We start from the raw sequence: 24656 nt of genomic DNA on the forward strand, positions 1-24656 counted from the left end.
GGATGGAGGGGACATTCTGAGGCCAGAGTCTTACCTGGTCGGCAGTGATGTCCCTGGCTGCACCCAGGTGGTAGACTAAGAGGTGTGATTAGGCATGTCTTGGTGACCCAAATTTCTCCCTAAATTATCTGAAATTATAAGGACATAAGAGTTCATAAACAAACATCTCTAAAGAAGGGGCATGAAGAAACACTCTCACCATTTAAAGCTGGAGAGTGAATTACCCAAAGCCCGAGGGGAGGTTGGGAGTGAGAACTTTGCTGAGCGGGAAGGCAGAGGCAGAGCTCCCTCAACACTGAGGGCAGGACACCTGAGCCAGGGGAGGAAAGGTCCCGAGAAAGCAGAAAGTCAGGTGCTGAAACAGAAGACTCCAGGATTAGAGGCCATACAAAAGAGAGCTAGGAATACTGTGGGCCCTAAGCCACAAGGCAGTGTCGGAGGAAATTTGCCATTAAGTTTTATGTACTCCTTCATAGCTTCTCTCCCCCTGGGTCTCACCTTTCCTCCTCCCTGAACCTCACAGAGCATCTCTGCTATCCAGGGTCAGAAATGACAGTCTTTTAGAAAATAAAACAAGGCCGGAAGGGACTTCATACATTCTCTCATTTATTTAACAGAGGAGGAAGTTGAGACTCAGGGGGATGTGACTTGCTCAAGGTCACCCAACAAACCAGCTGCTAAAGCAGAAACAGAAGAGCCCAGGAATTGGGCCTCAGAGCACCCGACCGTCTGCTTCAGAAAACCGACAGGTCGGGGTAAGTTCCTGCACATCTAGAGAACAAAAAGCAGGACTCCTCCTTGGTGGAAGTTAATGATTAAAACCTAGTCTGATCTAATGTGGCTAACCAGAGTTACTAATTAAGCCAATTTCTTCAAGAAAAGACCGTTTCAAACAGAAAAGCATTCTCTGAAGCTAAATCTACAGGCCTTCGAGTTGTGGTAGCATAAACTATACGATTATAATATTTTAAGTATATTAAAAAGTATTTCATAATACAATACCTTCACCTTTGCAGCTCACATTTTCTCTTCATCGTAGGCCACAGGCTGGGTCCTGATAAAATGGTTTCGTAACTTTGGGGGGAAGGAATTTAACTAAAATAACTTCACTTAGTGTTTGAGTGAACGAGGTAATAAAATCTGTTTGCTGTGTTCACTGTCTGCAGATAGGGCTGTAATTACACCACATAAGGAAGAAAGGTAGCTAGCTGAGTCTCAATCTGGATCATTTATGTAAACTCAGCCTTCTTGTCCACGGTCTTCTCATATTGCACACAGGCAAACCACAAAAATCATCTCCATGAACCACACAGAGACGGTGTCTGATTGCAGGCCTGGGAGATGGCTCGTATTCTCTCTGTAATTGGATGTCTGTGGTTCAAGACCAAAATCTGACATTCTGAATTAAAAAAAAAAAAAAAAAATTGCCAGTTTATTCCCCAGATCAACAGGTATGTATGTGACCACTCGTAAAAGTTGTAAAGGTATTCTCTACACTGAAATATGACAAATGAATATATCCTACTTGAAAAAAAGCATCCTGTTTGGCTTAAAAAAAAAAAAAAAGAGTTTGGGTCTTTGAAATGCATTTGAAAAAAATATTTGGTCTTCTAGAAAGAAAAGCAAGCCATTCCTACTACACCCAAGTTAACATATGATAACATTTTAATCTCCTACTTCAAATATTTAGCATTATTTTTTCAGCAAATTTTTCCTAAAAAAAACAAAACAAAACCCTTACCAAAACGAGTTAGCACGAAGTGTATTCATACTGTACCTACAGATACAGAGACATAATTGCAAGGAGACAAAGCACATTTTTTTTTCTTCATTATCAAAACTACTGTCCCTTATGACAGTTGGTCACTAGTTTTTGATTTGACAGTCCTCGCTGGTCGGCACCGATCAGTGTTTCTCTTGACACCTGCCGCTTCCAGCTTGCTCTGCCCTCTCTGGAAGGCAAACCACAGGCCACCGCCCCGGCGCCATCCCGGGCTCGGTCCAATCAATAAGGACTTATTTCCTGTCCATTTGCTGAGGTCACAGGAGCGAATCTCATTAATTATTTCTGCTACTGCAGCCTCAAGTGTGCTGCTGGCGTGACAAGTGAAAACTGCTTGACCTTTTTTCTTCTAATTTTGTTTGTAGCAGTTCCAAAAAGGAGGCAGGATTCATTTACCAATGTGATACAAGGAAGGGGGAAAAAAATGGATTATGATTTTAAAGTCATTAAACACATTTAGATATGCCATCAGGAAAGCTCTCCCGATCCCCTCATTCCCCAGGTTTTTTGTTTCTTGTTTTTTTCCGGCTAACGAACAATAGTGTCTTTTTAATTTGGTGTCACGAAAATCTGGTCACTGCAAACACAATGTTTTCTAAAGCAGATCTGGCCTCCGAGGGAGGAAAGCTCTCCAGGGCCTCCAGTGCCTTGTTTCCATGGTAACGACACAGGTCCATAGCTGAAGTCACACCTTTGCCAGCTTTGATTGTTTCCCGCAACTGTTAAGAAACAAATGCACAATAAAAGTCAGTTTTTCAGGTACCACAGTTAAATTGGGGAGGGGAGGTGGACACGGGGCGGGGGTGGGAGGAGGCACAGTGTGGATTCGTTGTTTCTGCTACGTTCTTTTTGAGGTAAAGAGGACACCAGTCCCCAAAGGTTTGGAGGCACTACCGTTCCCCAAGGCTGCTAGGTGTCTGGGCTCCGGAGGAACACAATTGGCTCCAATCAGCCTGATAATACCTCCTCCCCGGCGGCTCCCACCCCTTGATATCCTGAAATGTGCCCCGCTGGGGGATGGCGGTAATGAAGGCGGAGGGCATTTACATCTCTGGCATTTTGAATGCAGCAGCCTGATATTCTTACGTGAAGAAGGCTTCATTAACATCCTACTTAGTGACTTTTTTTTTTTTAATGCTATATGCTGACACAATAGTCCGTATGAAAATTCAAGAAAGACACCTTAGTTGAGGTCTGAACGCCACATTTTTTAAAACTAAGAGCCTTTATTTGACTGGGAAGAATGAACTGAAACACACCTTTGTAAAGGATAAAGGAAACTCTTGCCAATAACTGGAGTTTATTTCTAATCCCTCTTTTGGATGACAGGGAAGGGCCAATAATAGGGTTACCCTTCAGAGCTGAGATTTATAGTGACTTGGTCAGCCTGCTTCCCTTTCCCCCAGTTCCCTCTCCTCTTTCTCAGTGAATACCTCTACCTAACTCCCTAAATCAGAAACCTGGGGGGGGGGTCCTCCTTCATGCCTCATTTCCAGTCAGGCCCTCTGGCCCCCAGAGATTGGGTGGGGCCAAGGGACAAGTTTTTTGTTTTTGTTTTTTTAAATAACAGGAACATTCAGAATTGTCCTCAGTTGTTTTTTTTTTAATTTATTTATTAATTTATTTGACAGACCGAGATCACAAGTAGGCAGAGAGGCAGGCAGAGAGAGAGAAGGGAAGTAGGCTCCCTGCTGAGCAGAGAGCCTGATGCGGGGCTCCATCCCAGGACCCTGAGATCATGACCTGAGCCGAAGGCAGAGGCTTTAACCCACTGAGCCACCCAGGTGCCCCCAAGGGACAAGTTTTAGTCTGTGAGTCGAAGGGGATGTAAGTCACTTCTGGGCGGCAGCATTTAAACCGTCCGCATAAATCTCTCCAGAGCCTTCCCCAAGGTGGCTATATTGCCCATCCACAATGGAGAAGTTCCTTGTGGCTGGATTCCGGGGTGACCACACTGAGCGCCACGGTGCCTCTCCTACCTGCATGGGCCCTGGAGCATGGGCAAGGAACACTTCTTATTGTTTGAGGCCACAGAGATTGTGAGGTTGTCTGTATCCATCTGGGCGGACGGAGTCTCTAGGTCCTAGCCATTCCGTCTCTTTTAGAGCTCTCAAATTTATCCTCCCCTCTTCATGCTCATTGCCACGACCTCCGTTCAGATGACCACTTGTTTTACGCAACCACTTCCTCAAGAGTCTTCCCACCAGCAGATTTTGCCCCTGGACTCCAACTGTCATGCTGCCAATGAGAGCTTTATAAAATGCAAATGTGATCTTGTTCAAAACCCTTCACTACTTTCCAATACCCCTCAGAAGAGTCGAAGCTCTCTCATGAGGTCACAGAAGTCCTTTCCTGATCTAGCCCTTGCCCAGCCTGTGTTCTCCCTTGTTCTCCCATCATCATTATTTAGGGAAACTGCTCAGTTATCTCCCCTGAGACTGTTCCTGTATCTCCCCACGTCCTTCAAACTCCCCAAATTCCACTTGAGTGGAATATGCTCAGCTAGGCATGAGAGCCCTAAGGAGATGGGTGCCCGTTCTTTTCCTTGGGGCTCCCCAAGTGCCCTGTGCATATCTGGAGTACAGCATTATTTTTTTCTTTTTTAGATTTTATTTATTTGACAGAGAGAGACACAGTGAGAGAGGGAACACGATTAGAGGGAGTAGGAGAGAGAGAAGCAGGCTCCACGCTGAGCAGGGAGCCCGATGTGGGGCTCGATTCCCGGACCCTGCGATCATGACCTGAGCTGAGCGCAAGGCAGACGCTTAAGGACTGAGCCACCCAGGCGCCCCCTGGAGTACAGCATTATTGTAGTGTTGTACGTCAATTCTCCATCCCCATGTCTAGCTCTTCCTTAGACTTTAAGCTACTGCATATAGCACGTAACATGAAGGAATAAAAGAAACAACCTGCTTTATTCCTCTAATTACACAGAGAAGAAAACAGAGGCTCAGAGAAGCTCAGCAGCTCACCCAAGATCACAGGTGGGGAGTGGCACAGCTGTGGTCAGAAGCCAGGGTTTCCAACACTCCGTCCCGCAGTACCGAACACTATACTCTGCCAGAATTTCACTGCCCCACGGGTATTGCCACACACTGCACGTGAACTTCAGGATTACTTCAGCCCGGGATGCCCTGGTCTCTTGCCAACCACTGAATGCATGAAGGCACTCAAATGGTGGATTCGAACTCCCACTGTAGCTTTATAATCTTAGAGGAGCCGTTTCACTACGTGGGGTAATATCACCCCTTGTAGGACTGTTGGAAGCAACTACCTGAGACAGCACAGAGTGCTAGACAGTGTCTAAAACACTACAAATATTCCAAACAACTGAAGTCTTCTTCCTCCTCAGGTCCTTAGAAAGCCAACCCATCCAAAAGATGAAGTCTGTTGTAGCTTCATGCACAACAACCTCAAAGGTAGTTGGAGTTGGATTAAGGAAGGAAGGAGGGAAGGAAAGGGGAAGAAAAGCAAAAGGGTGGGAGGGGAGGGAGGAAGAGAGAACATGCGCTCAATTTTCATTATCTTTAATTACCCCAAACCTAAATTAGACAGGCCAACATTCTGTATTCTACACTTTGGGTTGGTACCTGCAGGCACATACATAATAAATGCATGAGTGGATTTCAGTGTGCAGACGTTAACTAAACACTTACTATGTGAAAGGAGTACGATGATCCTTCTCCGCTTCACAGATCAGGAACTAGTTAAGGGTATACTGTAAAAAGCAGCAAAACCACGGGACGAATAAAGGACTATAAATGATCAAAGAAATGAGAGATCAACTGTAATTAGAAGAGATTCAAGAAGACCTTACAGGGTAGTGAGATTTGAGGCATGTTTTGAGAACGTTGGTAAGCAGTTACAGGGTTGAGGGGAGCAAGGGAATGTTATCGAAAGAGCTTAAACAAAGGCACAGAGGAGACCAGAGTACAGTGTCCAGGGAATAAAGGTAGATTGGTGTGACAAGCCTTACAGGGGTAAGTAACAGGGGATCCAGGAGGGCTCTGAAAACTAGGCTAAGAAATCTGAATTTAAAAAAAAATTATTATCAAATATTTAAAAAGTACAGAAAAGTTCAAAGACTAGCACAGGAGTTGGCAAGCTGCAGGCCCAATCTAACCCCGCTGTTTTTATAAATAAAGTTTTATTGGCACATATCCATGTCCGTTCAGTTACATACTGTCTGTGGCTGCTTTGCGCTCTAGTGGCAGAGCTGCAGAGGTGAGTAGCTGCCGCAGAGCTGTACTCACCCCCAGAGCCTAAAATACTTCCACCTTCGCCTTCTTGGACTGGCTGCTGACTCCTCGTCTAGTGCAACGCATGACCGCATAACTACTGACAGTCAACAACTGTCAATATTTTGCTATTTTTGTTTTATCTACTTGTATGTATGTGTTTTCTCAACTGTTTGCAAATAAGCTGTGGGCAGTGGTATGCTGGTAAGTCACCTCTCCAGGGGAGGAGAAAAACCCGGTTTGTAGCGTTTGCAGATTTTTGTGGTATAAAAACTCCCATCACAGCTGATCGCAAGCGATCAATGACGGTGGAATCACAAAATTCTGAAATATTTAACAACAGGCTCTGAACTGGCAGGACGTGGCTTGAACACACGTTGGGCTGCAGTAGGCTTCACCCTTGTTTTGACTGCGGCTCCTAAGAACTCTCTCCTGCATAACCAGAATATTGTCCCAACTAGGAAAGTTAACAATAATTCTCCACCATTGTGTTATATCAAGTCCATGAGCAAATTTCCCCACTTGGCTCTAAAATGTCTTTGTTAGTTTTTTTATTTTTTTCCCTGAATCATGATGAGTCCTGCTTCACACATTGCATTCAACTGTTACAACACTTTAATATTTTCTCCCCTATGATATTGCCGTTTTGAAAGGATCAGGCTGTGTTGTGCAACTGCATTCTACATGTCTCTCCCTCTCTCTCTTTTTTGAGATTTTATTTATTTATTAGAGAGAGGAAAGCAGGGAAAGCGGCAGGGGGAGAGGAAGAAGCAGGCTCCCTGCTGAGCAGGGAGACTGCCTCAGAGATAGATCCCAGGACCCCCGATCATGACCTGAGGTGATGGCAGCCTTTTGACCAACTGAGCCACCCAGGCATCCCTCACCTGGGGAACTTTAAAATGCAGATATCTAGGCCCCAATCCTAGAGACGGATTTAATAAGGCCTAAAAATGCTTCTTAAGTCATTCCAATGATTAGCCCGATTTGGGAGTACCTTACCTGCTGGGGAACATATTTTGAGTTACTGTATTTTAAAATAGTTGGGTTGGGGGCGACTGGGTGGCTCAGTCAGTTAAACGCTGCCTTCAGCTCAGGTCATGATCCCAGGGTCCTGAGATGGAGTCCTGCATCGAGCTCCCTGCTCAATAGGGAGTCTGTTTCTCCCTCTACCCTTCTCACCCCTGCTCGTTGATCTCTCTCTCAAATAAAAAAATTAAATCTTAAAAAAATAGATGGGTTGAGTTTATACTTTTTAAAAATATTATAGTCAACATTAATGAACATTTTTAAAAATATATTTTATTTATTTATTTGACAGATCACAAGTAGGCAGAGAGGCAGGCAGAGAAGGGGGAAGCAGGCTCCCCACTGAGCAGAGAACCCGACGCGGGGCTCGATCCCAAGACCCTGAGATCATGACCTGAGCCAAAGGCAGAGGCTGAACTTCCTGAGCCACCCAGGCGCCCCAAGGGTTTATACTGTTTTGACCACCATGTATTGTGCACCTGTATGGCGTGGGTGTGTAGTAGGTGTGGGAGATAGAAACACAGCTGCTTCCTCCGAGGACCACCTGTTAGGGGGCTGCCCTAGGGCAGCAGAGCTGGAGGGGGTTGAAAGGACTGCTGAGGGACTGGACCTACAACTTTGGTTCTAAGAGATGCAAGAGATAAGACCACAATTAGAAAAATCCTTTTTTTTTTTTTAAAGGTTTTATTTATTCATTTGAGAGAGAGAGACAGAGACAGAGAGGGTACAAGCAGGGGAGAGGCGGAGGGAGAGGGAGAAGCAGACTCCCCACTGAGCTGGGAGCCCAATGTGGGGCTCAAGCCCAGGACGTGGAGATCATGACCTGAGGTAAAAGGCAGATGCTTAACCATCTGAGCCACCCAGGCTCACTACACAATTGGAAAAATTCTTTCCACTTTTGCTTTCACCTACATTTTGACTGGGCAAAGCCTAAATAAATGCACAGACAGAACTTTCCATATTAGGATATGGCTAGAAGAGGCTGGCATGCCCTCTGACCTTTATGGCTTGAAAAACAGTTTTAGTTGTAGGGTGAGTGATGTAAAAAAATACGAAAAGGTGAATTACCAGTCTGTGTTTTTACTTCTCTGATATAGCACTTTAGGGCACTAATATAATTAAATCTCTAATTAAGTCAACTGAATAATTATGTAAGTGCAGCATCACCTGCAATAAATTAAGTCCAAATCCCTTGCTAGAGGATCCAATTAAAGACATTAACACAGAGAGAAAAAGATGCAAAGTACTTAAAGTTAAGTGCATTATTATTTAACATTTATTAAAAGGTGTTATTAAACACTTTTTCAGTGATAAATGTTGCTTTTATGAGACCCTTTTGAGAAATCATCATATGCTTTTGAAAACCATTTGGTTAAAAAATTCTCTTAAATGGTAAAGACAAGCCCCTGCCATGAGATCTAGGCAGCTTTAGCAGAAGTGGGTGAGACAACTGCTTCTCTCCAATGAAACCAAAGAAAGACTTTCAGACCTGGTAGAAACCCAAGCCCAGTCTTATCTTCTCATCTCATTTTGCAGGAGAAGGTAATTAGGATGAGATCAGCTGAGTGGCAAGAGCCAACAGCAAATCTGAGAAATGGCCTGGGTTTCATTTCTGCACATCCAGAGCTGTTTCTCTCTATAGCACTGGAACAGAATTGGAGAGAACCCCAAGTTTTCCTTTGCCCAAACAGAGAAAGTGCCATAGAGAATGGGGATGCTGAAACTCATCTGGAAATTAGGGTAGACCTTGTTCTGTAGAAACTGGATAATAGAGACTAAGGAAGTAGAAGCAGTATGTTAAAGGGGGTTTTTGTTTGTTTGTTTGTTTTTAATGGTTGAAAACACTTGAATAAGGAGGAAAGGTAACAAATGGCGGCCATGCTGTTATGGAAAGAGACCACTCATCTCCTAATCGAGTGGGAGAAGTGGACCATGCTTCCCTAATGGGGATTAAGAAGATGGCAGAAACTAACATGCAGTAGTGATAAGGGACTCCAACCTGGTACTAGACTCAGTGAAAGAAAGGACCAGCACACATGGTTTTGGACACCCAGACCATAAATTAGGAATGCACATTTAAAAATTAGTGAAAAGACTGCCATGATTCCAAGGGATCATAAATGGAAATCGTTCAAGGGGGATGAGAGCCTCTGAAAAAACTAAATTTCAACTATGGTCATCATTAATTATGAAAGAGCCCAAAATAAACAGCTACAGATAAGGTCTCTTGGGGCTCAGACTGGAAAAGGCCCAGGTATAAAGGAGCAGCATTTTGCCTCCTCCATTGCTGAGCCTGGGCTGAGCAGCTATTCTGCACAGAGCTGCACTGTGGAGATCGGATGCTATCCCTGATTTGAAGGAGCTGACAAAGGAGAGGTAGAAAGCTGTGAGAATTGTGTGGGAATCCACCCATAAGTCTGTATTATCACCAGGACACTTGTCACACATGTTTTTAAAGTGCCATTCCTCACAGAAAAATGTTCAGAAACAACCTCATCAGAATGTGCTGAAGACTGATGGGGGGTGCACAGGGGAAGGAGACGATGACAAAAATAAGAGGCATCAAAATATCAGGGCAGTATGTCAAAGAAGGACAAGTACTCTCAAATAGTCCCAAAAGATGACGTATTATTAAGAGAAGACAAAGGAAACAGAAATAAAGAATGAGTTAAAAACTGTAAAGATGAAAATAAATTCCATGAAGAGGGGACTTTAAGGATGAAACAGCCCGTTACAGGTCGTCAGGGAGGAGGCAGCTACCAACCTGCCTTAGGTCTGGCTTCTGGTATCCTCTGCGTTTTAAGGCCACCACCACTCCCATTCTGAACACAGTATTGCCCTTTTGGACAAATTACTGCGTGACACCCTCACTGAGCCTCCTCCCCACCAGCAGATTTCTCACTCGTTTTGCCTAATATCTCTGGTGGCACTTCCCTTCTCCGTCTTCCTCCTCACTCTGGAAACCCAGTTTCTAGTCTAGAGCACCTTGACAGAGGCATCCACTCACCTCGGTCCTCTTCATGCTCCCAGTGCACACAAATGGTCCTTTCCAGCTACTGAAAGACCTAAGAAATCTCAGAGATGAGAGATTCAACTGACAAATGTCTTCGAACACAGGACAAAAGAAAAAGATGAGGATAGAGGTGCATCTGGAACAAAGACCAGTGAATTTATGGACAATGATGGCAAAATTCTAAAAAACGTTATCAAATAGATGGGTTGTGAGCTCTAGAAAAAAAGTCAGTGCTTGCTGATTGCAGCCCCAGGACAGGTGGGTCACAATGAGCAAATCATTACAAAATATTCTCATTTTTCTTTCCATATGGCCGCTCACTGTTAGCTTCAGAAACAGTAAAGATAGAGTATATTTGGGTTTTAAAAACTTCGTTCTGGGAAGCTGAGTGGCTCAGTCAGTTAAGCATCTGCCTTCAGCTCAGGTCAGGATCCCAGAGTCCTGGGATCAGTCCCGCATCAGTCTCCTTGCTCAGTGGGGAGCCCGTTTCTCCCTCTGCCTGTTGCTCCCCATGCTTGTGCTCTCTCTCTCTGACAAATAAATACATTGTAAAATGTTTTTTTTTTTTTAAAGATTATTTATTTATTTGACAGAGAGTGAGATCACAAGTAGGCAGAGAGGCAGGCAGAGAGAGAGGAGGAAGCAGGCTTCCTGCTGAGCAGAGAGCCCGATGTGGGGCTCGATCCCAGGACCCCGGGATCATGACCTGAGCCAAAGGCAGAGGCTTTAACCCACTGAGCCACCCAGGCGCCCCTACATTGTAAAATCTTAAAAAAAAAAAAAAAAAAAAGGAAACAGTCTTTTGTGGATAAGACAGAGAAATGGGGCTCTGAGGGATTAGAGTATAGTAATATGAATTCAAATATGTAAAATAACTCCTCTTAAAGAATGTTTGGTAGTGGGTTTATTTTGGTCAGAAAAGCAACCTCCAGGACTCAGTATTTGGTTTAGTCTTTTTAATAAGTGGTTCTGAAAAAAATGGAAAGCTATATGCAAAAGAATGAAACTGGACCACTTTCTTATACCATACATAAAAATAACACTGAAATGGATTAAAGACCTAAATGTGAGACATAAAATCATAAAACTCCTAGAAGAAAACATAGGGAGTAATTTCTTTCACATTGGCTTTAGTAACATTTTTCTAGATCTGTCTCCTCAGACAAGGGAAACAAAAGCAAAAATAAACTACTGGGACTATGCCAAAATAAAGAGCTTTTGCACAGTGAAGAAAACCATCAACAAAACAAAAAGGCAGCCTACTGAATGGGAGAAGATATTTGCAAATAACATATCCAAAAGGGGTCAATATCCAAAATATATCAAGAACTTATTAAAAAACCCAAATAATCTGATTAAAATTGGGCAGAGGACCTGGATAGACATTTTCCAAAGAAGACACCCAGATGGTCAAGAGACTTGAAAAGATAGTCAACACTATCATCAGGGAAATGCAAATCAAAACCACAATGAGATATCACTTTACACCAGTCAGAATGGCTACTATCAAAAAGACAAGAAATAAAAGTGTTGGTGGGAATGTGGAGAAAAAGGAACCCTTGTGCACTGTTGGTGGGAATGTCAATTGGTGCAACCACTATGGAAAACAGTAGGAGGGTTCCTAAAAAAATTGATAATAGAAATACCATATTATCCAGTAATTCCACTACTGGGTATCTTTTGAAAACACTAATTTGAAAAGATATATGCACTCCTGTGTTTATTGCAGCATTATTTACAATAGCCAAGATACAAAAGCAACTCAAGTGTCCATTGATAGATGACTGGATAAAGATGTGGTATGTATACACGCACACACACATTCACATAGGAATATTACTCAGCTATAAAAAAGAATGAGATCTTCCCATCTATGACAACATAGATGGACCTACAGGGTATTAAATGCTAAAGTGAAATAAGTCAGACAGAGAAAGACAAATACCATATGATTTCACAAATACCATATGATTTCATTTAATATAGAATCTAAAAAATGAAACAAATAAGCAAACACCAGGAACAGACCCATAGATTCAAAGAACAAACTGATGGTTGTCTTAGGGGAGGAGGATTGGGGGATGGGCAAAAAGGAGAAGGGGATTGGGAGATACAGGTTTCCAGTTATGAAATGTATAATAGGTCACGGAAATAAAAGGTACCACCACATGGGGAATATGATCAGTGGCATCATAACAATGGTGTATGATGACAGATGGTAGCTACATTTGTGTCGAGCACAGCATAACATATAGACTTGTCAAATCACCATGTTGTACATCTAACAATGTAACATTGTGTGTCAACTATATTTTTCTTTCTTTCTTTCTTTCTTTCTTTCTTTCTTTCTTTCTTTCTTTCTTTCTTTTTCTTTCTTTTCTTTTCTTTTTTTTTTTTAGATTTTATTTATTTATTTGACAGACAGAGATCACAAGTAGGCAGAGAGGCAGGCAGAGAGAGAGGAAGAGAAGCAGGCTCCCTGCTGAACAGAGAGCCCGATGCAGGGCTCGATCCCAGGACCCTGGGATCATGACCCGAGCCGAAGGCAGAAGCTTTAACCCACTGAGCCACCCAGGTGCCCCCTTTCTTTCTTTTTTTTAAAGATTTCATTTATTTATTTGACAGAGAGAGAGCTATCATAAGTGGGCAGAGAAGCAGGCAGGGGGTGGGGGGGAAGCAGGCTCCCTTCTGAGCAGAGAGCCTGATGCAGGGCTCGATCCCAGGACCCCGAGATCATGACCTGAGCTGAAGGCAGAGGCTTAACCCACGGAGCCACACAGGCGCCCCCTCTTTCTTTCTTTCTTTTTTTTTTTTTAAAGATTTTTAAAAAATTTATTTGAGAGAGAAAGAAAGCACAAGCAGAGGGAGAGGCAGAGGGAGAGAGAAAGGGAGAAGCACACTCCTTGCTGAGCAGGGAGCTCAACATGGGACTCGATCCCAGGAACCTGGGATCACGACCAGAGCCAAAGGCAGACACTTATCCAACTAAGCCACTCAGGCACCCAGTCAACTATATTTCAATAAAAAAAGAAAAACCAAAAACAACCCCAATTTGATTTCTTTCCTTTATCACAGTTCCATGGATTACCTGAATGAAGACGGAGAAGAAATATGTACTAGATTTTAATTTTCAGATGTCATAGAGACAAGAAAGAAAGCTAACACATGGATAGCATCAAAATCTTAATGGTTTTCACATATTGAAAAAAGACTGATACTCACAAGATACAATGTACAGGGATAATTGTATAGTTCTACAGGTTCTATAGGTTTCAAAAATTCATTGTACAAGTGTGAGCTTCAGTTTGACAGTGACTCATAAAGAAGTGGTGAGAATCTTTGGTAACCACATTCTTTATATAAGCCAAGACGGTGATACAGATTAAAGAAAATTTAGAAAAAAGCCCAAACACAAAGTTTGGCAGCGTCAACAGAGGTATGTATCCAAAACACAGGCAGGAATGGTCAGGCTGTACTGTTTGATGGTCAGTTCGTGGTTAGAAAACTATGTTCTGTCCTGGGTGCCATGGCCACGTATCAAGATGGGCATTCAGGGTAGCCTGGCTCCAGTATTAGGATGAAGAAGTATTTGAAAACACGCACCTAAGGAATGTTTAACCTGGAGGAAAGGATTACAGGAGGAGATGAAAGCCATCTTCCAGCATCTGAAGTAATCAAATGGAAGATGGAACAGTCCTGTTCTGTGTGCTTTGGGAGACAGAACGAAGAGCAACAAGGTGAAATTTCTGGGAAGCAGACTTCAACGACAAATAAGAGAGAGCTTTCAAACAACTAGAGTTGTCTAACAAGAGAACAATTATTTTTCACAAGCTGTGAAGCCCCTGTTTTTGGAAGTCCTCAGCAACTAGATGACCACATCAGAGAAGGGATGAACAAAATTCTTTTTTTTTTTTTTTTTTAAGATTTTATTTATTTATTTGTCAGGGGGAGACAGAAAGAGGGGGAGAGAGAGAGAGTGAGAGAGCACAAGCAGGGGGAATGGCAAGCAGAGGGAGAAGCAGGCTCCCTGCCGAGCAAGGAGCCCAATGTGGGACTTGATCCCAGGATTCTGGGATCATGACCTGAGCCCAAGGCAGACAGATGCTCAACTGACTGAGCCCCTCAGGCATCCCTCTGAATAAAATTCTTAGCAGATGTGGGAAGTGGAACAAGGCAGCCTTCAAAGTCCCATCCAACTCCAAGATTCTAGCTGATACAGTGCTTCAACTGAAAGGTCTTCCCAACTTCTGATTGGCAAGACTTGGTACAAAGGGAAAAGCTATAATTAAAACTTTTCTCTAATATGATAAACATGATAAACAAACAAATTGCAAACAATCTAAAGAGCATTCTTTGTTCCTCAGAACAACAGATCATCTACAAGAGTCTATAGAAAGAAAATCTACTGATTTAATTAAATATCTTATTTCAGCAAAAGGAAGGGGGACAGAAATAAGAGAATTTTTTTTAAAGATTTTATTTATTTATTTGACAGAAATCACAAGTAGACAGAGAGGCAGGCAGAGAGAGAGGAGGAAGCAGGCTTCCCGCTGAGCAGAGAGCATGATGCAGGGCTCGAGCCCAGGACCCTGGGATCATGACCTGAGCCGAAGGCAGAGGCTTTAACCCACTGAGCCACCCAGGCACCCCGAAATAAGAGAATTTTTAGTTCCTTCCTCGAGCACATGAATTCATGTGCCAAAGGACAAGAATGGTACAATTCCCAATATTAAAATAGCCCATAATCATAACAATACTAGCAATAACAACAAAGACAACCACACAGTACTTATGTGCGCCCAGCACTAAGACATACGTACCTTCAATCTTTACGACAGCCCTATGAGGTAGCTACTAACATTATTCTTATTTTACTGATGAACAAACTTAGACAAGAGTTAACTTGCTCAAGGTAACATGGAAGATAAGTGCTGGAGTCAAGATCCAAATACTTCTTGCTCTTAAGCAGCATGGTATAATGCTTTTCCTTTCACTCGTACGTGAACTGGGAGGCATATCAATTTCATCTGGGAAGAGAACACCTATCTATGTCAATAATGTCCTTTGCAAACCTGTGCCCCAAGGGCAAATTTTTTCACTATACATCATAGATTTTTTTTAAAGATTTTATTTATTTATTTGACAGGCAGAGATTACATGCAGGCACAGAGGCAGGCAGAGAGAGGTGAGGGAAGCAGGCTGCCTGCTGAGCAGAGAGCCCGATGCGGGGCTCGATCCCAGGATCCTGGGATCATGACCTGAGCTGAAGGCAGAGGCTTTAACCCACTGAGCCACCCAGGCACCCCTACATCATAGATTTTAAGAAATACATTAAGTCAAATAGCTTTGGATAAAACTTTATTTACAGAGATGACGGAAAATTGAAGCCATTGTTATATTAACCACGCATCTCTATTACAATATATACATTTTTAAAAACCATAACTAAAAATGCCATATGGCTGCAGGACAAATGTCAGTAAGAATTGGAAATGGAAAATTTCCACATTTCTGCTAAGAAAAAGGCCATAAATATTTTAATTGATTAGGTATATTCTTCAGGTCATACTTTTTATTTTTTAAACTAAGGCCCTGAATAAGGCTCAGATATCATCACTTCCACTTTTTAAGTCACAAAACTAACATATTTTTACTTAACTCCTTAATAGTGAAAACTTATTTTTACCAAAAATCTCAACCAAAGATTCTGACTGCAGTAATGGTACCTGCTGTTTCACACAATCACAGGACATCATTCCCTCATGTCATTTTCACTATACTTTATTAATTTTTTAAAGATTATTTATTTATTTAATTGTGGGGGGTGGGGTAAGGAGAGAGAGCAAGAGAGGGAGCGCGCACACGAGCAGGGGGAGCAGAAGGCAGAGGGAGAAGCAGGCTTCCCAGTGAGTGAGGAGCCCAACGTGGGACTCGATCCCAGGACCCTGGGATCACAGCAGAGCTGAAGGCAGCCGCTTAACCAACAGAGCTATCCAGGCGTCCTGTTTTCACTGTTTTTTAAAACCAATCTTGGGGGCCACCTGGGTGGCTCAATTGGTTAAGTGTCCGACTCTTTATTTCCACTCAGGTCATGATCTCAGGGTTGTGAGATTGAGCCGCTGTGTTGGGCTCTGTGCTGGTTGTGGAGCCTGCTTGGGATTCTCTCTTTCCCTCTCCTACTGCCCCTCCCCTCACCTCATGCACATGCCCTTTCTCTCTCTCAAAAAAAATTAAATAAAAGCAATCGCAGGGCTCATCATACTACATTTAAGTCATTGGATGGGGAACCTGGGTGGCTCAGTTGATTGGGCGCCCAACTCTTGATTTTGCTGGGGTCATGATCTTGGGGTCATGGGATCAGGCTCTGGGTGGGTTTCTGCACTCAGTAGGGTGTCTGCTTGGGGATTCTTCCCTCCCTTGCCTCTCCCCTGCTTGTGTTCGGTTGCTCTCTCTTTCTCTAAATAAATAAATCTTGGGGGAAAAGAAGTCATTGAATAAAGGACTAATGAGTTCAAATGGACAAATATAATTTAGCCCATACTTTAACATTTTTCCATTCTCTTATAAAACATCAGAGTATTTTTTCTTTTGTAATATAGTCTGGAAAACTCCCGTAATATGTATTAAGCTTTACAATACTTTTAAAATAAGTTCTTTGTATTCTTTTGCAGAATTAAGATCATTTTGTATAATTGTATGAGCATGTATGACACACATGGCATTTGTTACTCTGCTCTTCTTTTCCCTTGCTGAGTCTTGGGACCTGAAGCCCGTGGAGATGGGAGTTAAGAGAAGAGGTATGCTCTGGGAGGGACAAAATGCTGCTATTTCCACATAGGGCAGTTTTTCAAGAACCAGAGCAGAAACCCCCAGATGAAGCCACACAGCAACCTTTTTTAATCCAATAAGGGGATGAGGTTTTCTCCTCCTAAGACCGGTTAATCCATTTCTGCTGTTTCATAATATGAAAAACAACTATAGAGAGGCAATGAGCAAACGTTAGTAGGGAAACTGTGGACCTGGACACGTGTGATCTTGGGCTAGGCAACTTCTCTAAGCCCTCACCTGTAAAATTGGAAAGATCATATCATACCACATGAAGTTATTAAGAAGAACAAATAAGATGATGTGTGGCAATAAGATGATGTCCTGGGTGGGCCAGTGAGATTTGTTTCAGAGCTCAATTCAAGACACGCTGTCTTAGCAGAGCACATTTATGAGTCTGTGCTGTTGGCTACTATCCACGAATAGCTTCATAACCAAATAGCTCATTTCATACAAATGATCATATCTGAATATATACATCCCTATTATATGTACAAATAATCCAAAATCATATACTCATATATACATATGTATAGAGTTCAGTACCCCTACATATACATGTATATGTATGTATTTAGAAGTATTTTCATGTAGCTAAAAACATTTTACTGACATACTCAAGACTGACCTAAATTGTTGACTCCTTGGCAGAGAATTCAGGCAAGGTAGCGCTTCCTTCTCAGGGCACCTGGGTGGCTCAGTCAGTTGGACGTCTGCCTTCAGCTCAGGTCATGATCCCGGGAACCTGGGATCAAGCCCCATGTTGGGCTCCCTGCTCATCAGGGAGCCTGCTCTGCTTCTCCCTCTCCCTCTGCCCCTCCCCTGACTTGTGTGCTTACTCTCTCTCAAATAAATTAAAAAAAAAAAAAAAAAAAAGTAGTGCTTGCTCCTTAAGAAAGACAGTTTCAACTTGTATGTAGCTCAGGGTAGGAGCCGATGTACCTGATTCCAAAATGTAATTAAATGGACCAAAATGTGCAATTTATTTATTTTTAAAAGATTTATTTTATTTGAGAGAGAGTGTGTGCATGGGCGGGTAGTGGGGGCGGGACAGGAAGTAAGAATCTCAAGCCAACTCCCCCTTGAGTGCAGAGCCTTATGTGGGCCTCGATCCCCCCACCCTGAGATGGACTGAGCCAAAACCAAGAGTCAGACGCTTAAGCAACTGAGCCACCCAGGCACTCAGATGGACCACAATGTAGAATTTAATTCTTAGTTTATAAACTTCCATTGGCATTTCATTGGAATTTGAGGTTAGTAATATGGAATTATATTAAATTGAGGCTTAAATTGCATAGGAGAGCAATCATGTCTTCTGAAGGAAAATTTAACTATTTATAAATAATCTCAGATTTATCTGAATTCTGATTCAAAAATAATTTTTTTTATTTTTAGTATCATATTCCAAAGAGGAGCTTAATTATACACATTGAAATTCAAAAAGCAAAACATATCATAGGTTATAGACTGCCGCAACGAGCCACTCTTTGCCTGTAGCTTTTTTTAGGAGTGAATCAATACTAAACTCTGTAATCTCATGATGAATACTATGCTGGTTATTTAATTAAAAAGAATATTGTGGGATGAGAGCAATCACGTCATGTAGGAATGTGACAGTCCTGGGGGTTATTTGTGGAACACATAAACTATGTGCGTACATTTCTTACGTATCCATTTCTTAATTCCTCCTTATGTCTCAATTTTTTGTCTGCTTTAGCATTTGGATGCTGGTAACTGGGGATCACTTGCCTCAAAACTACTATCACTACCACTGCTGTCTACATGACCCTAGATTTCTAACATCCTAACATGTATCCTGATACAACATGAGCTAAAACACATTTAAGACTTCCATCACTAAAGTCCGTGTCCAACAACAGAAAGACTCTATCTACTGAGAGTTACAACGGTGACATTATCTTCCAGGCAGGTTACATCAGACTGCAGGCAAACGCAGGAACCAGGGTACGGGGTGAACACTTCTTCCAGAAGGAGATCTCTACGATACGGAGTTACGGAAGGTGTATTTGTTAACATAGATCTTTGCCTCCCTCAAGAGAATGGTAACGAGAAGTCATTTTAAATGTTTATATCCATAAACCTTTCTTTGAAGAGTGAAGAATGCTTGCCAGTTAAAAAAAATCCCAATAATTATTGCACTAGATCAGGAAACGTAAATCGTAAGACAGTCATTTACTAGATAATCACTATTTCTGAGACAAGAACGATGTTGGATTATAGAGTGAGGCATCACATCTCCCGGATGTTCATAAAACCCGAGCCTGCATTCAAATTCTCCCTTGCTTGTTTCATAGTAGGTCTAAGCCCTCTGAGAAACAGTATGGTGGTAAAGAGTAGATCCCGTGGAGTCAGCGAACCTGGACAGAATCATGACTCTGTGAGATAGTAACGGTGTGGACACTGTGAGGTTATTTGATCTCTTCTCCATAAAACGAAGGGATTCAAAGATAGAATTTGATAGAGCCATATGATCAAAGTGTTTCGTGTGTCTTGAGCAGAGTGCACAATGAGAGACGTGTCCTAGGGTAGGCATCGCACAGAGATCATAGCACGTAGAAAGGCCTACAACCTTTTTAAAGAGGAGCACACAAGTCTTTTTAGCTGAATCCAAGATAAAGGTGAGTGTTATTTCCTTAGACCTAGAACTGGGAGACCTTCTACAGGGGGCACCATCGCACTATGCAGGAATCTGTCTTTAGCGGTCCACCTCCGGCTTTGTTATGATCCGGTGAATAGATAAGATCTTTCATCAAGCCAGCAAATCAAAGATTTGTGGGAAAGAGACAGGATCCACTTGCCCAAAAGCTTTAGTAGCATCTTACACATCACTAGCCAATGCTGCAGTTCTTGTAATCTCTACCATTATCTCAGTAATTCTGTTTGAAAAAGGAGGTGGCACTGCCACCTTGCCATTTCAGGAAAGGCAGTTCCGCTCCTCCAGGATCAGTGCTCTTCCTGATGGGGCAAGTGGGGAAATGTGGGGGAATGTGGGAGAATGGCTTCACATGTGCCAACGAAACAGATTATAGCTTTCCGATACCGATCACGCTGAAATCACAAGAACCTTCAATTCTGTATAAAACCAGGCTGTAAGAGGAGTGTCTGAGTTTGGAAGTATCAATCTAGGTAATGACAAAGACCTGTTACTTACTGAAACCACATCCGGGGTCTACGTGGGGGTGCCTCCCTTTTCTTTCTCTTCAAGAACATAATTTTGGAAAGCCCGTGCCTTGCCACTGTTTTTAGACAAGGAAAGGGAATGGTATTTCCTTCGATCTACTTAAAATGGTTTCAGTGGACTGAACAGGCTCCTCTAGGGGACAGAAGGCTCTATCCTCCACATAAAGGCATATAGGCACGTCCTGTGCACAGGTGGCTCCTGATGCCACTAACTGGGAGCAGTAATTGAATCCAGGTCTCCCACAGTGCAGAGGAGTCACCCACAGAACCAGCCTGGAGGGCATTTTTAGTTCGCTTTCTAGACCACGATTCAAAAGGTTACCCCAAGTGAATTTTTGTTTCAACCCAGGGAGTGCAAAGCATAGAGGATGTAACCATCTGACTGCAAATATACTTGGGAGGGAAAAAGAACAAAGGCAGAGCCAAATACATCTTATGAATGAAAAGAACAGAATCGAGGCACAAACATTTGGTTTATCTTGGGTTATTCACTCATTCTATTCTATTCTAATCCAACAAATATTTATCTGGTACCTAGTATGTGTGCCAGGCACTGTGTTAGGCCCTCAGAGTACAGTGGTGAGCAAAACCGGACACGATTCCAGGCTTACAACTAAAAACTGGTCTTCACCAACAATCTAAGTCTGCCATAGCTTCCTGATGAATGACAGATATTATATAGCTATGTAATTATTTAGATGTCAGCAATTCAAAATGGTAATTTTAAGATTGAGAGAGACTGTCCCACTAAATATTATTATTGTGAACTAATTTCTCAGTTTACATATAAAATTAGAAACCTGAGATCAGCTAGCTAGGAATATATGATTTGAAGAAAAAAAAAAAAGATTTGCAACTATGTAGAGAATTGAATTCAAATAATATCAATAGTATTTGGGTTAACAATGGAGAGAATGGCACATTTTATGATGTCACAAAGAGACTTATTATTGATAGAATTTACTAATATCATTCATGATCCACAGGGGAACAGAGATTATGACCATCAAGTCTGTTGATGCCACTGAGGTGTGTTGGATTGCTAACACCTCAGAGAACAAGAATCTAATTTTAAAATAACATTAAGAAATTAGAGGAATAGATCATCAAAGCAAGATGATAGTCACTGGGGATAAATACAAAATAACATACTCAGAGACTTAAGGAGGAAGAAACTAGCTTGATGACTAGGGATGAATACATGTCCAAAGGGCAACTGTTTTGCAAAAAGACTTGAGGGCTCATAGTAAGGCATGACTCTGGTTCAAGATACTAAATATGGTATATGGAGCCCAACATGGGGCTTTGAACTCATGACCCTGAGATCAAGGTCTGAGCTGAGATCAACAGTGGGACTTGCATAACTGATGGAACCACCCAGGTGCCCCTAGAATTTATTTTATTTTATTTTATTTTATTTATTTATTAATATTATTTATTTATTTATTTGACAGAGATCACAAATAGGCAGAGAGGCAGGCAGAGAGAGAGGAAGGGAAGCACACTCCCCGCTGAGCAGAGAGCCCGATGAGGGCCTCGATCCCAGGACTCTGGGATCATGACCTGAGCCGAAGGCAGAGGTTTTAGCCCACTGAGCCACCCAGGCGCCCTATTTTATTTTTTAAAAGAATTTATTAATTATTTAAGAGAGAGAGAGAGCACAAGCAGGAGGAGGGGCAAAGGAAGAAGCAGGCTCTCTGCTAAACAGGGAGCCTGATGTGGGACTCACTCCCAGGACCCTGAGATCATGACTTGAGCCGAAGGCAGATGCTTAGCAGACTGAACCACCCAGGCATCCCTTTTTATCTGGTTTTTAAGGAAACAAGGGGTGGAGGTGGGGTTTCAAGCTTTCAGATGGCAGTCTTGGCAGTCCCTTCTAGCACCTATCCCTGTGCTGTGGTTAGGTCATCAGATCAACACCTGCAAGGCCTGCTCAGTGCTAGCTTTCCATTTTCCTCAATTGTCTTCCATCACTTCAACCACTACAGGAGGTCTAGCACAGAAACTCGCAGTGTACAAAAATGACATTTTCCAACCATGTATTTCTGCCTATTGCCACAGAAGCAGACATGCAATTTTTTAGGAGTCTAAAATTAAATTCTGGTTATGTCACTAAACACATGATTTCAGGCAAGTTACTTGTCAATTCCCCGCAGCTCAGGTCAAAATTCTAAGTACGTGAGTACACATTTCAAAACCAGAAATCTTAAAAAATATATATATTTATTCGGGGCACCTGGGTGGCTCAGCTGTTAAGCATCTGTCTTAGGCTCAGGTCATGATCCCAAGGTCGTGGGACAGAGCCTGGCATTGGGCTCCCTGTCCTGCAGGGAGCCTGATTCTCCCTCTCCCACTCCCTCTGCTATGTTCCCTCTCTTGCGGTGTCTCTCTCTGCCAAATAAATAAATAAAATCTTATTAAAAAAAAGAAAATGTATTTATTTTAAAGCATGCTGAAGTGTTATCACCTTAATGCCCATATTTATATTTTTAATGCTTTCTTCCAGTCTTTATCAAAATTTTACATAGCTGGGATGCCTGGGTGGCTCTGTTGGTTAAGCCGCTGCCCTCAGCTCGGGTCATGATCCCAGGGTCCTGGGATCGAGTCCCGCATCGGGCTCCTTGTTCAGTGGGGAGCCTGCTTCTTTCTCTGCCTCTGCCTACTTGTGTTCTCCCGTGCGCTCACTCTCTCTCTCTCTCCCTCTCTCTCTCTGACAAATAAATAAATAAATAAAATCTTAAAAAAAAATTTTTTTTACATAGCTGCACCCATATCATCATGGTATTTGGATTTTCTTCATTAAACACTATGATAAACACCTCATTTAATTGGACCACGTTCTTTATGGGAAAAGATGGGAGAAAATGACCATGCTTCTATACAGTGTCTGTTGTTACCACGAAAACAGAAATCCTAAATGTAAAGACAACTTCAGGAGGTTAGAGGAAACGAGAGGTTTAGTACATCCAATGATGCCGTATGGACCACTCTACCAAAGGAGCTAATGTGAAGTCCCAGGGTAGGAGAAGCAGCATCTGCCCAAGAAAGGGTATGCGGAAGAGAAAACACAGTAACATCTGGTCTCTCAATGTGCCAATGTGAAAAATTCTCAGAGCCAGTTAGCTAGGGTTATGAGAGAGAACGAGCAGGCAAAAACCGTCTGCCAAAAAAACAAAAAAAAAACAAAAAACGTCTGGCTTTGTCAGTAAAGAAAGGACAATAATATTTACAGAAAATTTTCTATACTCAGGCTTCAAAAAAGTAGAATTTTGGACTCAGTGTGCAGCAAAATGGTGGAAGCAATTTATGGATAATAAAAGAAAAAAAAAAGATGAACAGGGGCAAACCTTGGAAAGGAGAACCATGACATGAGAGGAAAGTCTCTTTTTTCTTCTTGAAGGGAAGTGATGATATGCGAGGAAATGCAAATGTCTGCGGACAACCCTGTTTGCTGGTGGGAAGAGAATTTTAATGTGTACCCTATGCAAATGTGTTTTATAATAAAACAGAATGTGCGAGGCCTTCTGAGGGCGGGGAGGGAGGAGAAGAGCGGCTCTGGACACTGAGGCTGAGTGTGGTGGGACACAGCCAGAAGCTCGTGCTTCTCCGCAACCCTGAACAGACCCCAGTGGAGAGGGCGCGTCAAAACCCCACTCCTTTAAAAATAATCTCTCATGTTTAACTGAGAACTGGATGCGTAATGAATTAACACCTGCAAGATCTTTCTTTTCCCGGTGCTTAACCTCGCGCAACTCTACGCTTAGAGTGAACCTCAGGAGGAAGACATGAAAAAAGCAACTCTCTCTTCTGTACTGCATCATGAGGGAAGTTATTAGGATGCCCAGGAAAAGACTAGAGAGGACTGTAAAGAAAGCTCCTATAAACCATTTATATTCTTTGTGTCAAAATTAGCATGAAGGTCAACGAAGCTCCCCCTTCAAGGCCTGGTCCAGGGTCTTGTGCAGGAATGAGCCGGTGGCCGGCAAAGTGCATGACTGAGTCTGGTTTTGACCACCTAGGTACTCTTTATTCCTGCCTGGGTATCTGCAGCAATTATTATTTTTTAAAAAAGATTTTATTTATTTATTTGACAGACAGAGATCACAAGTAGGCAGAGAGGCAGGCAGAGAGAGGGAGGAAGCAGCTGCCCGCTGAGCAGAGAGCCGGATGCGGGGCTCGATCCCAGGACCCTGAGATCCCGACCTGAGCGGAAGGCAGCGGCTTTAACCCACGGAGCCACCCAGGCGCCCCCATCTGCGGCAATTATTAAAAAGAAACTGGGAGAGAAGTCTGCATCTCTAGGCTGGAGAGATTTGAGCAGCCATTTTGGAAGTGTTAAAAAATTAAAATTGTAGAAAGCCGCACCATAGGTGCCATGTTTTGCCTGAAGTGGTAAAAATACCATCTGCCTCAGTCTTTTAGCAGCAGGCTTGTTTCGAAGAAGCAGTAGTGCTGAACTGCAGGCACACGCGCAGCGCCAGCTGGGGAAAATACGCAGACGTGTGTAGATGTTTTTCTAAGCAAGAGGAGTCAACATACTCGTTTTCTATCCGACATATAGGTTACCATA

The 24656-nt window shown here is 42.6% G+C and overlaps 1 protein-coding gene across 1 annotated transcript in view; it reads right to left on the minus strand.

The window, feature by feature from the left end:
* Positions 1 to 1647: 1647 nt before the first annotated feature.
* The window catches only part of PDSS2 (decaprenyl diphosphate synthase subunit 2), a 259040-nt gene continuing 236031 nt past the window's right edge, over positions 1648 to 24656 (minus strand). The window contains exon 8 of the mRNA XM_032858248.1: positions 1648 to 2502. Within this exon, the coding sequence (XP_032714139.1) occupies positions 2344 to 2502 (159 nt within the window). The 3' untranslated portion in view covers positions 1648 to 2343. The remainder of the gene's footprint in view (positions 2503 to 24656) is intronic.

The sequence above is a fragment of the Lontra canadensis genome, unplaced genomic scaffold (genome assembly GCF_010015895.1).
Source record: "Lontra canadensis isolate GAN:19392208 unplaced genomic scaffold, GSC_riverotter_1.0 scaffold14, whole genome shotgun sequence".
In the NCBI taxonomy this organism is placed as follows: Eukaryota; Metazoa; Chordata; class Mammalia; order Carnivora; family Mustelidae; genus Lontra; species Lontra canadensis.